The 17,429-nt window shown below is 42.3% G+C and overlaps 2 protein-coding genes across 3 annotated transcripts; one reads left to right on the forward strand and one right to left on the reverse strand.

Moving 5' to 3' along the window:
- The first annotated feature begins 72 nt into the window (after positions 1-72).
- peli3 (pellino E3 ubiquitin protein ligase family member 3) lies at positions 73-11,382 on the forward strand. Its single transcript, XM_074662258.1, has 7 exons — positions 73-293; positions 9,082-9,282; positions 9,399-9,528; positions 9,614-9,715; positions 9,839-10,060; positions 10,324-10,512; positions 10,649-11,382. The coding sequence occupies exons 1-7, from the start codon at positions 124-126 to the stop codon at positions 11,246-11,248; spliced, it is 1,614 nt and encodes a 537-aa protein (XP_074518359.1). The 5' UTR covers positions 73-123; the 3' UTR covers positions 11,249-11,382.
- A 394-nt stretch (positions 11,383-11,776) lies between these two features.
- On the reverse strand, positions 11,777-17,307 carry rab1ba (zRAB1B, member RAS oncogene family a). Of its 2 annotated transcripts, XR_012600160.1 has the most exons (7): positions 17,042-17,307; positions 16,049-16,121; positions 15,860-15,955; positions 15,211-15,306; positions 14,657-14,788; positions 13,118-13,810; positions 11,777-13,060 (listed from the first exon to the last, which is right to left on the reverse strand). XR_012600160.1 is itself a non-coding variant. In XM_074699301.1 (6 exons), the coding sequence occupies exons 1-6, from the start codon at positions 17,053-17,055 to the stop codon at positions 13,616-13,618; spliced, it is 606 nt and encodes a 201-aa protein (XP_074555402.1). In that variant the 5' UTR covers positions 17,056-17,307; the 3' UTR covers positions 11,777-13,615. The 2 variants fall into 2 exon arrangements, 1 of the variants encoding a protein (XP_074555402.1); XM_074699301.1 differs by having other exon boundaries at positions 11,777-13,810.
- Positions 17,308-17,429: the final 122 nt, after the last annotated feature.

The following is a 17,429-nucleotide window of genomic DNA, read 5'->3' on the forward strand; positions in this document are numbered from 1 at the left end:
AGGGAGAGAAAAGAGAGCTGTGGTTGAGTGTAGGGGCGTGTCACGGTGCCGTATTTTCCGAGCAGCAGTGAACGTGTCTCGGTCTCTAGTGTAACGTGAGCGGAGGAGAGGCTCGTGCTGCTGATGCTCTGCGCCCCTCCTCCTCCTCTTCCTCATCCTCCCAGTTCTTCATCTCTGCTGTTCTCCGTCTTCAGGCAGACCAGGCCGCGCGCGGACAGACGGACTAACACACCCAGAGCCGGATCACACTCAGACCAGCACGGGTCCGGACCTCTTTTAGCGAACATCAGCGGGTAAATACTGTGTGTGTGTGTGTGTGTGTGTGTGTGTGTGTGTGTGTGTGTGTGTGTGTGTGTGTGTGTGTGTGTGTGTGGGCAGGTGTGTGTGAGAGCAGCTGGCCTGCAGTCTCATATTGATGGAGGTTGGAGTCACCTTTATTGTGGAGATTGATCACCTCGGATCAGCTGATCATCCTGATGAGGTCATTTATTGGTTTTAGACACGAGCAAACTGGGATTCACTATGTTTCTATTTCAGCAGATTGTGTTGTTTCAGGAAGCTGCGAGCTTCCGTTATTTACCTCTTCATCACTGCTGCATGTGTGTGTGTGTGTGTGTGTGTGTGTGTGTGTGTGTGTGTGTGTGTGTGTGTGTGTGTGTGTGTGTGTGTGTGTGTGTGTTCGTGTGTGTGTGTGTGTGTGTTCGTGTGCGTAGGATTCCCCTGTGTAAAAACCAGCCTGCGCACTGCACTTTGAAAAACACACCAGGAAGATACTGTCGCTAAAAACCGATGCTGGAACAAAGCTAGGGATCAGCATTCAGTGTATGAGACAGCTAAACATGGATCCTGTTTATGTCATCCCACGTTACAACCAGCAGCAATAGCAGCAGCAGGATGATGATGATGATGAGGATGATGATGATGATGGTGGTGATCACCTTCACGTTTCTTTTCATCATTATCTTCATCAACATCAGCTTGGGTTGAAGATAGATACACAACACCTCCATCCTCCCGCATGGCCCTGAGACAACGCAATCCACTGCAACCCTCCAAAAAGATGAACAATAACAGAGGCTAAGCAGGAGTAATAGCAGAGACAGAACAGGAATAATAACAGGGACAAAACAGGAGTAAAAACACAGACAGAGCAGGGATATCAACAGAAACAGAGTAGAAAGAATACCAGGGACCAAACAGGAATAATAACAGGGGAAACAGATGTAAAAAAGGAGACAGAGCAGGAATAATAACAGAGACAGGACAGGAAAATAATAGGGATTAAACAGGAATAATAACATGGAAAAAGAAGAACAATAACAGACAGAAGAGAAATAACAGAGAAAGAACAAGAATAAGAACAGGGACAAAACATGAATATCATCAGGGACTAAAACAGGTGTAATAACAGACAGAAGAGAAATATAAACAGATATAGAGCAGGGGTATAAACAGTAATGGAAAAGGAGTAATGACAGAGTAAGAAAAGGAATACAAACAGAATGGGAATAATAACAGGGACAAAACATGAGAACACAGACAGACCATGGATTTAACAGGCATGTAACAGGCGTATTAGCACAGAAAGAACATGAATACTAACAGAGACAGATCATATATAGTAACTGAGAAAACACTGATTTAAAAAAAGAGACAAAAAAGAATAATAATAACAACAGAGAATGAATAAAACCAGATTGAATAGGAATAATTACAGACCAAACATAAATAAAAACTGAGAAAAAATAGGTTAATATAAACAGGGACAGAACAGAAGTTGTAACACAAAAAGAAAATCAATAAAAACAGACACAAAAAGGAATAATAACAGGAAAAAAACAGGAATTGAAAGGATACAAAAAAATTATAAACAGTAATAAAAAAAAGGTTATAACAAACAGAAAAGAAATATAAACAGAACTGAATAACAGAGGACAGAAAGGAGAAACGACAGAAAGACAAGGAATAAAACCTGGAATAATTACAGAGAAAAAACAGGTGTAATAACAGAGACAGGAGAGGAATATAAAAGACACTAAGGAAGAATATAATAAGATAGAGAAGATGAGTAACAACAAGAAGAGAAAAGGAATACGAGAGATAGAACACAAAAACAGGAACAGAACAGGAAAAGTGACAGGGGCAAAAAAAGAGTAAAAACAAAGACAGAACAGGAATAAAAATTCAAAACAGGAATACAATAGTGACAGAACAAGAGAACTTACAGAGACAAAATACTGAATATTAATAGGTAAAGAATAGGAATTGGACAGAGAAGGAACAGGAATAATTACAGGGAGAGAACAGTAATATTAACAGCATTATTAACAAGGACAGAACAGAAATATAAATAGGGACAGAACAGAAACATATGCAGGTGCAGAACAGGAAGTGAACAGAGTGAGGAATAATGACAGGTAGAGAGAAATTTGTTAACAGGAGTTATAACGGTGACAAAACAGGAATAAAAATAGGGAAAGAATGCGAATATAAACAGTGACAAAACAGGAATTAAAAATGAAGCAAAACAGGAGCCATTCCAAAATCAGAACAAGAATAAAAATAGATTCACAGCAAGAATGAAAACAAGAACAAAACAAACATGTACATAGGGACAGAATAGTAAGTAGTAAAGCTGACTCAAAAAAACAAAGTAATTATAGGGAAAACGGGAGAAAAAGCAGAGACAGAGCTGTTATAACAGGAATCATAACAGCGACAGAACAGGCTTATAACAGAGACAAAACAGGAGCTTTAACAGAGACAGAACATCCAATCAAACAGAGAAAGAACTAAAATAAAAAAGAAAAAGAAAAAAAATGAAAGCAGGGACAAGACAGATATAAAGAACATGATTAACAACAGAGGTGGAATAGGAATAAAATGGATAATAATAGGGACAAAACAGGAATAAAAACAAAGACAGCTATAACATAGACATAACAGGAATTATTACAGGGACAGTAGAGGAAAAATAACAGAGCCAGAGCAGGAATAATAACTGAGACAGACCAGGAATAATAACAAAGACAGAACAGGAATAATAACAAAGACAGACCAGGGATAATAACAGATACATAACAGGTCGGGAATAATAACAGATACATAACAGGTCGGGAATAATAACAGATACATAACAGGAATAATAACTGAGACAGACCAGGAATAATAACAAAGACAGAACAGAATCAATAACAGATACAGAACAGGAATAATAACAGATACAGAACAGGAATAGTAACTGAGACAGACCAGGGATAATAACTGAGACAGATCAAGTACAGTAACAAAGACAGAACAGGAATAAAAACAGATACAGAACAGGAATAATAACTGAGACAGACCAGGAATAATAACAAAGACAGAACAGGAATAATAACAGGTACATAACAGGAATAATAACAGATACAGAACAGGAATAGTAACTGAGACAGACCAGGGATAATAACTGAGACAGATCAAGTACAGTAACAAAGACAGAACAGGAATAAAAACAGATACAAAACAGGAATAGTAACTGAGACAGACCTGGAATAATAACTGAGACAGAACAGGAATAATAACAGAGCCAAGACAGGAATAATAACAGAGTAAGAGCAGGAATAATAACAGAGCCAGGGCAGGACTTACACCAGAAATAGAAAATGACTAATAATAGAGAAAGAGCAGGAGTAATGAGAGAGACAGAGCAGGAATAAAAAACAGAAAAAGAAAAGAACTAATAACGATGACAGAGCAGAAATAAAAAAAGAGAGAAATCAGGAATAAGGAACCGTTGGTTTGTTAAAAGGTTTAGATAAATGGATAGTGATTTCTCACTGGAATCTGGTCAGAAAGTGATTCACTCAATGATCAGTGATCGATCTATTCAGTGATCAGTGTTTTTGATCTGGTCAGTGATAGTGATCATGCCAGTGATTTGCTCTGTGATTAGTGCTAGTTATCTAGGAATAAATCCGTTTAGTGATCTTTTTAATGATCAGTGTGACTGATCTGGTCAGTGATCAGTGATGGGATCAGTCTACAACCATGCTAGCAGACTTTTTTAATAGCACCATTCATAGCCAAAGTGTAAAGATGCTTACACCCTTACAGCTGTTAGTTTGAAGTGACCATGCTGTTTCCTCCTCAGGGTCGATACACTAATAATTGTGAGTGATCAGGGGCTTATTGCACTCTTTCTGTTCAGCAGGTAATGTGTTATATTTCGTAACACTCCCTCCAATCAGAGAAGAGATCATTTATTTACACAGAAGGTGGACAGGTTAGCTCACACACACACTGATGTTATGTAACAGTGTGTCATCATAACAATCACCATCCCCTCTGTGTTTTTTCTCCACTACACACACACAAACACACATACACACTCTACCGTCTCTTCCTACACAAAAATATCAGCAGGAAATGTGCGTGTGTGTTTGTATATGTGTGTGTGTCAGTATGTTTACATGCAGCTTCAGAACCCGGACTACGAGTTAGTCAGACCGAGAATGTACTTTTGAAATAGTTTAAACAGCTTGTTTGAACATCAGACCAAAGATAGCTCAACTGGCACACAAAGACAAACATATTACTGTTATCAAACTATGGTTGGATTTCACGGGACTCAGCAGGTCTCCATACGCCTAGGTGTTAGGGCTGAAATACACCAGATGCACCCGCAGTCCATCTCCACTTCATCAGGCAACGGATCAGAAAGATTCTATTGAAGTCAATTTGTCGACTTACACTGGATCCATTCTGTTGCAGCCATGTCGCAGCCATCCTATTTTTGCCGGACACAGAGCTGTGACACATAAGTTCAGCATAGGAAAGATTGAGTGGGACAAGACGTGACCAGAAACTACCTGAAACCACTTTGTGATTTTCAAATAAAACAATTTATGGCAAAATCAGTTCGTATTTATCTTGACTACAATGATAAACAGACATAAGCTGCGTTTCCACCAAGCAGTATGGGTCGGTTCAGTATGGTTTGGGACGGTTTGGGACAGTTAAGCCTCATCCCGTTTGCGTTTCCACAGCAAACTGTGCCCTCTCGTGGTGGGCGGCGTGTAAGCCGGATGCCGGAAGCCACAGCTGGTAAACAATAGCGCGACGCCGTAGCAGCTTACCCCGCGATTAAATCCAACAAAGAAGAAAACGCGAAACAGTAAACAAAGAGCACGGATGGAAGACATGCAGCATTTTGTCCTCTCTGTGATTTTCATGTAACTCTCTGTTACAAAGTGCAATCAAGCTTCGTTTCAGAGAAGTCTGTGAGCCGCCAGGAGAAATGCAGCCGCTGTCGGGGTAAGTGACGATTCTTTTGACCAATCAACCGTCTGCAGTGTGTTGCTCCACCTCCCGAGAGCGGATCGGTTCAGTCTGGCACCCATACGAAAGGGTCCCAAAAAAGTGGGACAGCTCGTCTCGGTTTTTAGGGATCCGTCCCGGGATGAGTCAGTGGAAACGCCGCTAAAAGCGCACCGCACCGAGACGAACCGACCCGGACTGCTTGGTGGAAACGCGGCTATAATGAGCAGAGCCAGACCAGGGGTCAACAGGTTTGAGGTTTTACAGCCCAACATTAATGAAGAGAGACTTATCAATGGAGAAGGAAGAGCAGGAACTCCTCAGTCCTCAGTTGACTCTGGCTTTCTGTCAGTCAGTCATCTTGTTGGACTAAACACGCAGCCAATGTAATCATCAGAATGAAGCTCCCTCAGTGTACTAGTTCAATATGCAGATATACTTATCATTAAATGACACAGCGGCACCTATTGGAACGGAGTGAGACGTTCTCAGCCAGGAGTCCAGTTCTCATTCCTATATGTGTGCTAAGAAAGGAGTAGATCCCCCACTGTCACTGTATGATCAAGCTATGACCTTGGTCAGTCTACTGCGTGCATGTGTTTGTGTGTGTTAATGTGTGCTCATTTCTTCTGGTCCTTCAAACAGTAGCCACGGTTACATGAAGAGTTTTTCGTCTTTCCGAATGACTTTTCAGAAAACAGTAGTATACATGGAAAGGAATATTCCAATCTCTGGTCTACATGCACCGCTATAATGAAACAGAATACTCAATGGGGCATGCGCAGAAAAACGTAAACATCACAAGATTTATTAAAGCTAGAGGACAGTTTGGATCAAAAACAAACTTTCAGCAGCAGTCCAGTGCTGATGGCTCGCCGCCATTTTTAAAATTGAGGAACGTCTGTAGTTGCGTCTTGCGTCATATCTGAGCATGCGCTGAAAGAACGTACCCTGACAACTTTCCGTTTGAGTGGATACTTGAAACCTCAATTGATTTGGGGAAAGGAATTTTCCACCCCTGTGAAACCGATTAAATGTCCATTCTGATTGGCTCTTTTCTTTCAGAATGAGGTGTATACAAAGGTTAAATTCTTTCAGTTTGAGCAAATACACCGAATGCAAGCAAAATATTTGGGTCCATATATACGTGGCTATTCACAAGACACTGACATCCAAACTGTGATTGGTCAGGGCTCTATCTTCACTCTGATTGGTCAGAGCGTCGTTCTATACACCCTGGATACACCTGGATAGGGCACTGTTTGGACAGAGTTCATTTCGTACATTCTGATTGGTTTGCAGTTGGAGTTGTCTGGAGAATGATCTCTGATCCTAAATAAAATCAGAACAGAGGTTCTGCAACAGTTTACTTTTATGACTGAAGTTCTACCAACCCTCACCTGAGGTCAGAGGTTAAAATCCAGGTGGTTGTTTTTATTTGTGGTGTTGTTTAGTAGTGTATTAGCATCTCTGTGGAGTAGTGTCTTTGTGTATTTTTGTAGTAGTTTACTTGTGTAGTAGTGTAGTAATGTTGCTGTTTGGTAGTTTAGTCTTGCAGATTTTCAGTAGTGTAGTTTGTAGATGTGTATTTGTGTAGTTGTGATCAGAGAGATTATCTAACCCTCTCACAGCAGAACAAAGCTTACAGGTTTTGTCATTTTTTACAGTGTAGGAGGTCCAGCCCACCTCTGATTAATAATAGACTTTAACAACCTGTGAGACTGACTCACTGTGTGTGTGTGTGCGTGTGTGTGTGTGTGTGTGTGTGTGTGTGTGTGTGTGTGTGTGTGTGTGTGTGTGTGTGTGTGTGTATGTTAAGGGGAGCATTGTGTAGGGTGGGTAGAGGGTGTGGGTTAACATGCACACATACTCTGTGTACCTGTTGCACACCTAAACCTCTTGGCTGTCCATACTCAAAAAGATTTTAATCCAAATTTAATCCTCCTAGCCCAGTGATTGGGGGCAAGTCGAGATCCAGGGCTCTTGTCACCTAGCATTTGTTCAAATAATCTTTAAAATGACTTTGAGGACTTTTAAAGTGATCTTAAAAAAGTCCCCCTTCTAGATATCTGCCTGATCGTTAGCCATGCTTTAAAATAAGATTATCAGCACCAATCTGTGCTTTTCTCTGCTGAAAATGATTTCTGTGATTAATTTTGTAGTTATGGTGGACACTGGAGCCTAACTGTCAGACAGAAAAAGGACAGAAGTGAGCTAAACAGGAGAGAGATACAGCCGAGCTAAAGGCTAACACAGGGGCTAAACTGTTTGTGCTAATGTTGATTCCAACCCACAGTCAGCAGTTATTCTGCAGTGGTCTGTTCAAGCTTGAGAGTCTATCAATAAAATGAAGAGTGAGGTGAATTGATACTTTACTTGTTGTCACATTAGCCTGTGGGTATGTCGTAGCACTGGGCTGCTAGAAGCGCTACTTGTAGCTGACGTACGGTACAAACTCACAATGTTTACTTGATGTCACGTTTCAAACAACAGCGCTATGTCACTGTACTGATAAATACCTTGCTTCATCGCGTTTTATGCAGCAAAAAGTTGTCTTGAACAAAAAAAAGTAGTGTTTAAAAGAGCAGATCCCATTCAATTCCAAAACAAACACATGCCCTGTTAAGGGTCACTTCTTCACAACAGTGTATGTGAGACTTCAGGCCAAAAGGTGGCACTGCAGTCCAACTAAAAAAAGATCCTCCACATAGCCTTTTTAAGTGTGTTAAATCATTACTTCATGATTAAACATTTACATTTTGATATAGTACACATTCATGTATATTAGTAACTGTATAAGTGTATGTATAGTTATCTGGTTACTGACTGTTAGGATTGGGTTATTTGGTTATTGAATAGAATAGAATAGAATAGAATAGAATAGAATAGAATAGAATAGAATAGAATAGAATAGAATAGAAAATACTTTATCTCTGAGGGGAAATTCAGGAGTCACAGCATTAATCAATCAAGCAAAACAAAAGTAAGAAAGTGTATAGAAAGTGCAAAAAGGTCCACAAGAAAATAGATGAAGACATCCCGTCCACCACTCTCCAGCCCAGCCAGTCTCCACCTCCACAGGGTCCACGACTGAGCCTCCCCAGCAGTCTGTTCAGTCTCTGTCTCCTGGATCCTGTCTGCTCACAGCAGGCGAAGCTCCTCCAATGTGGCGCCGGCGTCCGGTGTCAGCTCCGTCAGCCATGTCTGTGAATAGCACGATGCCACTCTGCCCTCCGGCAGCTCCTCTGCCACTGGCTAGCACAGCTAGCTCGTCCATCCCACCGGAGATAGATCCCATGTTCCCAATAATGATGGATGGAAGGACAGGTCCACGTCGTCACCTCCCAGCTCACACCTGAGAACCAGCACGTCGTCCTCACCTCCTCCTCCTCACCTCGAGGGAAATCATCAAGCCCTACACTAGTTAGCATTGACATGCTACAGGCTGCTAACAGCTAATTTGGCATGTAAACATTGCAGCCATGGTTACATGTAGGATCTCCAGACAAACACAGGAGAAAAGTAGTAAAAATATCACTGAAGCCACAAAAAGTTTGGTGTCCATGACCAACAATGAGCCATACAAAGTAATGATCCACTCCAAATACAAAGATGACGTGAAAGAGACAAAAAAATTACAAGAAACGGACAAAGAAGAGAGAGCTGCTGCAACAGGCAGCTACTTGGGCAGTGCCTAGAAATTGACTGTTCAGGTTTAGTTTTTTGTTTACCTACTGTTCAGATGTTATTTGTAGGTCACAGGGATCTCTTCCTCTCCAACAGTAGTGAGCCCCAGCTGAGGCCGGTGGGCATGGTTTTGGAGGGCAGCTCAGAGGCGCTGTGTCCCCCCCCATCTCTGGAGCTGAGGCCGTCCTGCAACAAGAGCCAGCCCTCCCCTCCTCTGGGCTCCAGCTCTCAGCCCCACGACGGAGTTTTCCTCGACGACAAGGAGCCCATCAAGTATGGGGAGCTCATCGTTTTAGGGTGAGGCTAGTTACCAAAAAAACACCTCTACATTTCAACAGGTGTCCCAAGTTCTGCTTGTGATGGTATAACAGTCTGCAGTTTCATCTGAATGAAGTTCATTTATTGTTTTTCAGACACAATGGCTCTCTGGTTAATGGAGACAAAGGTCGCAGAAGAAGTCGTCTGGCTCTCTACAAAAGACCTAAAGCAAATGGAGTCAGACCCGATGTTATTCATAACGTGTCCACCCCCCTGGTGTCAAAGGTGAGTCACTGTGTCATGTGACCTGCATCATGTAATCATTTAATCATGTGACCTGGATCATGTAATCATGTTTTCCTATTTGCAGGCACTTAGCAACAAAAGCCAGCACAGCATCTCATACACTCTGTCACGGAGTCACTCTGTCATCGTGGAGTACACACATGACACCAACACAGACATGTTCCAGGTCAGTACACACACACACACACACACACACAGATTTGTTTAATACTAGTGTAATTTCTGTCTGTTTTTATTTGAATAAGTAAAAGTTTGGATAAACTTTTAACAATGAATCCTTCCCCCCCAGATTGGGCGCTCGACAGAGAGTATGATTGACTTTGTTGTCACGGATACAGCTGGTAGCAGTGGTCAGGGAGGGGGGGCAGCAGGTGAGGGAGGGGGTGTAGGTCAGTCGGCTCAGAGCACCATCTCTCGCTACGCCTGTCGCATCATGTGTGATCGCAGCGCCCCCTACACGGCTCGGATCTACGCCGCGGGCTTCGACTCTTCCAAGAACATCTTCCTGGGGGTGAGTGGAGGGGTAACCATGACAACCGGATGCTAATTTGACATGGAACATTATAGGTCTGTCATATGACTGTTTGCTGGTTGTTTTACTTGTTTTACTTACTTTACCATTCATCATGAACTTTGTGTTAAATACAACAATTTCTCAAATAATAAGTAATTTTTTTACCAAGATGCTTTTAAGAATGCAGAAACCCCAAATCACCACCTCTGTGTTTCTGTGTGTGTGTGCATGTGCTTGTTTCATATTTCTGGTTTCCATAGGAACGCGCAGCTAAATGGCGGACGTCGGATGGGCTGATGGACGGTCTGACCACAAACGGCGTGCTGGTGATGCACCCAGCAGGAGAGTTCGTGTGTGAACCTGCGCCTGGCGTGTGGAGGGAAATCTCTGTGTGTGGAAACGTGTTCGCTCTGAGGGAGACTCGCTCCGCCCAGCAGAGAGGAAAACTGGTGAGGAGTGGGGGCTGATGGGATGATGATGGTGAAGATAATGATGTTTAGATAAGTCTGGAACAGTGCCACCTGCTGGTCGTGTGGGTGACAGGTAAAGAGCAGCTGGTGGTAAACACCTTTGTTTTCCCCACAGGTGGAGAACGAGTCAAACACCCTCCAGGACGGCTCTCTTATTGACCTCTGTGGGGCCACGCTGCTGTGGCGGACCCCTGCTGGCCTGCGCCACACCCCCACCCTGAAGCAGTTAGAGTCTTTGCGACAGGAATTGAACGCAGCGAGGCCACAGTGCCCAGTGGGCTTCAACACGCTGGCGTTCCCAAGCCTGGCTCAGCGAGAGATTGTGGATAAGAAGCAGCCGTGGGTGTACATGAACTGCGGTCATGTACACGGATATCACAACTGGGGCTACAGGAAGGAAAAAGGCCCTGCCGGCCCCGGGGGCACCGCCCCCCCAAGCACTGGAGAGAGGGAGTGTCCCATGTGCCGCCGTGTCGGCCCCTATGTGCCGCTCTGGCTGGGCTGCGAGGGGGGGCTGTACCTGGATGCGGGGCCCCCCACCCATGCTTTTTGCCCGTGTGGCCATGTTTGCTCAGAGAAGACTGTGGGGGGGTGGAGCCAGATCCCGTTACCCCACGGCACCCACGCCTTCCACGCTGCTTGCCCCTTCTGCGGCACCTGGCTGACAGGTGAGCAGGGCCACATCAAACTCATCTTCCAGGGGCCTGTTGACTGAAGCTGGGGAGGCCCCGTGTGACACTGCGAGTGTGTGTGTATGTGTGTGTGCGTGTGAACAGACTCACACATGTTGAAAGACATAAAAACTGTCTGTACATGAAAATGTGTAAATAAAATGTGTTGTCATGGAAACCTGGTGCCTTTTTTTTAACCTTTACCTTCCTCCGGTGTCTAGCTGGTGTGTGTATGACTGATATATCAACTCCAGCTCAGGCTGAGGGTAAAAATGTTTGATAAAAAATCTTTATAAAGAGAAAAGTTTATAAAAAAGAAATATTTATTAATGTGGATAATGAAGGGAACAAGCATGAGGCGGACAAAGAGCTTTTCAGTATTTTATTATAGATAAATTTATCATATGTACAGAAAAACCATCAGACAGTAAAGGGACAGGTGAGCTCACCTTTAAGTCTCTGTGAAGTCTGAGGAACATAAATGTGTGTGCAAATGAAATTAAAACCCCAAACACACATGAAAAACCACAATCAGCCCCCTCCATCACCTGTACCCCCCACCCCACCCCAAAGTGTGTCCTCCAAAATAAAATCATTCAATCAGAGAAAATATCAACACTCAGATTTAACAAAGACAAGAAAAAAATCAACAAACCTTGAAACATTCTGTGTGTGTGTGTGTGTGTGTGTGTGTGTGTGTGTGTGTGTGTGTGTGTGTGTGTGCACAGAGGTAGGGGCTGGGAGTTCATACCTAGTCATAAACCAGTCAGTCCCTGAGCCCCTCCTCCCTTCATGAAGCAGACTAACATCTGGAAACAGAACCTGCCTGTCAACTAGTAAGCGACTCAAATCCAGATCGTGTGAGGACCCTGTTCAGTTTTTGAATCAGTAATGTGTGAAGTTGAAAACACCGCTATGGACTCGTGTGACGCATAATTCAATGTTTAATGCTGAGTAAAGAGACGTCATTCAGATCACAGGTCCAGGTAAAAACAGGTGTGAAACAGAGAACTATTACCATAGACTAAATAAAACATGGTCGTAGTCTCCGCGACGTCACCTGTCAGTTCCTGATACAGTTAAATGAAGCCAATCCTCGGACGCAGCCACATTGGATATGACCCCAGCTGTGAGTTTCCTTTCAAACAGCTATAGGGCGCTTATCAGTCACGTGAGAAGAGCTGTGTCTCTGATTGGACAATGAAACAATCCTAATAACTTCTAAACCGCCAAGTTAGAAAAAAATTCACCCCCCCTACAGAGTGTGTCAACAGCGAAATCAGCGTTTCAGACCCAAGCTGTTTTTTTGTACCAGGCTGTAAATATGTTTTTACTGCCATAAAAGTCTGTTTCTGGCTAGGTGTGTACATGACTTTCAGCCTTTCTGCAGCCAGCTTCAAACGGATCCTTTTAGCACCTTCACATAGGCTTCATTTTTTTAAACCTGATGCTGCCCCTTGGTCGCCACTCAAACTGCTCCCCCTGGTGTCTGGCTGCAGTATAGGTCAAAATCTCCATCCCCCCATTTCTTCCAGATGAGCTGTGGCCAAACTTTACAGAATAAGTACACCTGGTAGACATGTTTTTCACATCCGTATGCTGTGGTGATATGAAGGTATTATTGGGCTGCATTGTGTTTAAGTCCTCTCTTTTCTGAAAAGTTTCATTTCCATTAGTTATTAAAAGTTAAAAACAGGGTTGTAGGTCACGTTGACATCTGCTGTTCTAGTGTCGTTGTAGGAATGGTAAGGTACGGCAGAAAGGAGAGCTAATGGAAAAGGCATGGACAATAGGAACAGAAAATCAAGTTAGAAGTCAAGATTTTGACTGGCATCTGCTGCAGGACAGTCATCAACCTCCTCTGTGGAATCACACCTGAACAGGTAACACTGGATTAGAGCTGGTTAAATAACCTGCTAAAGAACAAACATACAAACAGACTGACTGGCTGAGCCAGGTAACGTGGTCACACCAGGATGTGTTCAGCGTCAGGTCAGTTAGAATGACAACTAGATGAACACAATGTCATGATAAGTATCAGGTAAATAAACTGGCATGATGTGTTTAAGAAAAAAAAGAAAGTCTGTTTGCCACTAATAAACTTGAATGATACAGTCAAATCTCACACCCTGGTCTGACTCCTGATGTCACCCACCAGTCTTTCTGTTTGTCTCTTTCTGCCTCAATACAGGTGTAAAAAAAATCTTTTATAACAACTCATACAAAACTTAGACTGTTGCTGTGTCTAAATGTTTGTGTATCTGTGTGTGCCTGTGTGTGTGTGTGTCTGTGTGTGTGCATGTGAGGGGTAAGGGGAGCTGTGGGAGGAAGAAGGGCAGGTCAATGGATCTGATGTAGGAGAAGTTTGGTGGGTGAGGCATGTGTGAGGTGGGGGGAGGGATGAGGCTTTTTTAACAGCAGCCACCCCCTGACTGTCTGACGGGTGTGCTCTCAATCTTCAGGTTAGGTTTGTCCCCTCCTGCTGTGGCCCCGGGGCCCATCCTCTTCTTGATTTCTGCTGCCATCGTCATAAAGGACTGCTCCACATTTGTTGCATTCTTAGCGCTTGTCTCCAAAAACGGGATTGACAAAGAGTCTGCGAACTCCTGCAGAGAGGTACACACAGGTAAACGTGGGTAAAAAGAGCTAAAAATGTGTCACCACAGTCTGATCAAACCAGATCCTCCTCACAGCATCTTTGTGTTAGTAGCCAGGTAATAAGTAGGATAATGCATGGTTAGAGGGTGGTTATGGGAAATGCAGTTTTGGGAAACCCTTAGGGTTGTGACAAGAGCGTGGGGGTCCTGTCACATCATGTCAGGCTTCTTCATCCCATAACTACCAGCTAACCGCTAACTGTACATTATGCCTCACAAGATCAGATTTAATGATTTCTGTGTTGTTTTTAAATTTGGACTGTTATATAAATGGCAAAAAATAATGATACAAGGTTCAAGATGTACATAAAGATGGGTTGGCAGCCTCCTTTTTCTCAGGGCATTCTATTTTAGCACTACAAGGTATGTTCAATTAACAGTTTATAATAAAATGTCAATTTAAGGCCACATCCACATGTAGCCAGGTATTTTTTAAAATGAATACCCCCCCTGTTCGTTTTTGAAATTACTTTCATCCACATGCAGCGGGCATATCCACCAGTGAGTGCTGTTGAAGCATGCCAAACCCGCAATGGGCGGTGTTTTCCAGACTTGGAACCAGTGCCAGCCACAGAACAGGCTACCGTCATTCAGCTGTGACATCTGAGAGCCGAGAACTTTTTTTACCAGCGTCTACACGAAACCATAAAACTGCAGTTGTCCAAAATCTTAACTTTGGCCTGAGTTTTCAGAAACTGTTTTTAGTGATGTAAAGCTGCAGTTTGGTGTGGACAGGCATAAACACATAAACATTTATGCAGTTTCCCAGATACTTGGCTACGTGAATGTTCTTACCTTGGCTGTGGTGTAGTCGACCACCTTCTTGGTGGTCAGGTCACACTTGTTTCCCACCAGCAGCTTGTTCACGTTCTCACTGGCATAACGGTCGATCTCCTGCAGCCACTGCTTCACGTTATTATAAGACTCCTGAAATACAATAAATACAACTACATTTACATTATGTATACATATACACACATAAACTTCTCACTATATGGAGAAAATGCTTCATGGTGTTTTAAGACTCCTACATTACAGCTAATACATCTGCTATTATCATAAACAATATTAAGCATATTCCTCATTAAAATATTAAGGTCACTCAGTGCATCATAAATCGTTAAGATAAGGTTTTTTCAACATGTTTTTAATAAAGCCTTGGAAACAGAACACGGTAAATGGAGCACATGAGTTTACAGGTAACTCCCTATCACTCTGACATCACACCCAGATTACCTGTGCGCATCTGAAAACAAATATTCTGTCCATGACTTAAAAGTTTGATCCTGAGCCAACCAAACTCAACTCTCATTCCTAACTAACAGTGGGTCACCTGAACACACACTCACCTGATCTGTGACATCATACACTACGATGATACCGTGAGCTCCTCGATAGTAACTGGAGGTGATGGTACGAAACCTCTCCTGACCTGCAGTGTCCCACTGAAACAAAGAGAGGAGAGCTCAGTGATTAACACACCCATCAACAACAGTTAAACACCTTTAGTGTTTCATTATTACTTGCTACATTTAACCTGACAGCCAACAGGTGAGACTTCAGTGACTTAAACACTCAAAATGTTTTCAGCCTGAATGTCAGGATCTGATAAAGCTGATAGAAAAATAACAAGAACTCGGGCCTAAATGTCATAAAGAGCAGGTGAGTCCTGAGACCTGAGGATTAAGGTGGGCTCTGATGGTGTCAAAATTTAGCAGGAAGAAATAACCTCATCCAAAACAGCAACAAGGCTCAAGACGCACAGATGATTTTTTTATATATACGTATAAAGCCAAACATACAGAGAGAGCAGAATATCTTTATTAAACATGGCGTCGCAGACGTCAGACAGGAAATAGTCACATGAACAAGAAAAGCTATAAAAACATGAATATAAATTTCATGCTATTAGCTTTACAACTGGATTTAATGTCCAGACTTATATCTGTAACAGGGAGAAATCAATGTGATTTTGTGTGCGAGTGTGTGTCTGCTCACTATCTGAAGTTTGATGGTCTTTCCATCAAGCTCAATGGTACGGATCTTAAAGTCGACCCCAATGGTGCTGATGTAGCTCTCTGTGTAGGTGTCGTCCTGTAGAGAACATCAGAAGAACATCAGTAACTTTAATAATCTTTGGCTGTAGAGAACATGTCTCAGTAGAGCATTACAGAACAGGGTACTCACAGCAAAGCGCAGCAGCAGACAGGATTTTCCCACTCCAGAGTCTCCAATGAGGAGGAGCTTGAACAGGTAGTCACTGAGGAGGAACATGGAGAACATTTAAAACATTACAGTTTGGAAAAGCTCTGACTCACTTGACAGTGAAGTTACCTGAACTTTATTTATTCTTGTGCTTCTAATCAAAAGCACAAATGGTGTCTGTAAAAGACACCATTTGTATAAAAAAGATGTATAAAGTTCAGAGTATGACATTGAAATATGCCTTTATTGCTGTATAACCATAAGCTCTACTGGTCTCAGTATAGTAAATTTACATAGAATTCTAAAGATATACCATTATTCAGATACAAGATCAAGAAATAAAATAGATGGCTGCCCTTATGCTGTATAGACAGTAATTTACAGTCACGTTTATATTTTATAACAGTAAAGATCTTTTTATATTATTAAAAGCCATCATAAACTGTCTAGTGTTTGATAAAGACATATTTCTGGTGTGGTTTAACCTTGAGCCAGTGGGCAGGCGCTAAGTGAGCTAACAGTGAATAGCTCATTTGTTTTTTTTGGGTTTTTTTTGTTTTGTTTTGTTTTTTACAGTCAAGTTGGCAATTTTACACAGGATAACACTAAAACTATAACTAATAATACTGAATAAACGACAAAGTTCGACATGTTTTCTCTATTCTAGGTTGACAGCCACACATGTTTACACTTACTATTCCAAACTCACAGTTACACATGCTTACACATGTTTACACAATTTCAGGTTACAGTTTAACATGTGTACACTATTCTGGCATCACATTTAACATGTTTACACTATTCCATGTTAACAGTTTAACATGTTAATACTCATTATTCTGGATTCACAGGTAAACATGTTCATACTTTTCTGGGTTTATAGTTAAACACGTCAACATCCACATTTCCAGGTTAAGAGTTTAACATGTCTACAGTCACTTTTCCAGATGTACAGTTATACATGTTTACACTCACTATTCCGGGTTCATCCTCCTCCGGTGTTTCTCTTCCTCCGGTATCGGTAGTTCTAGCTCCGGTTATTCAGGCACTTTGATGACGTTTCACCGTCTCTGTTACCGTCCGCTGTTTAGTCTGTTGTCTCAGCCTTTTTAATTTTACATTTACTTCGAAATGTAACCGTTTATTCTCTTTCACTGGCTATTTTACGCTATTTTTCGGTTTCTCTGTGTCGGCTGCTTGAGACAGACCCAAGATGGCTGCGCAAGTGCGGCAGTGACGTCAGGTGACGTGTCAACGTTCTGGGCAAATCTAGAACTACTGCAGTGATGGGATTTGTAGTTTCGAAATTAAAAATATGAAATATAAATAAATAAATAAATAAATACACAAATAAATAGATAAA

This window comes from Halichoeres trimaculatus, unplaced genomic scaffold (genome assembly GCF_033239565.1).
Source record: "Halichoeres trimaculatus isolate MK-OKI-2021-1 unplaced genomic scaffold, fHalTri1.1 fHalTri1_scaffold_22, whole genome shotgun sequence".
NCBI lineage: Eukaryota > Metazoa > Chordata > Actinopteri > Labriformes > Labridae > Halichoeres > Halichoeres trimaculatus.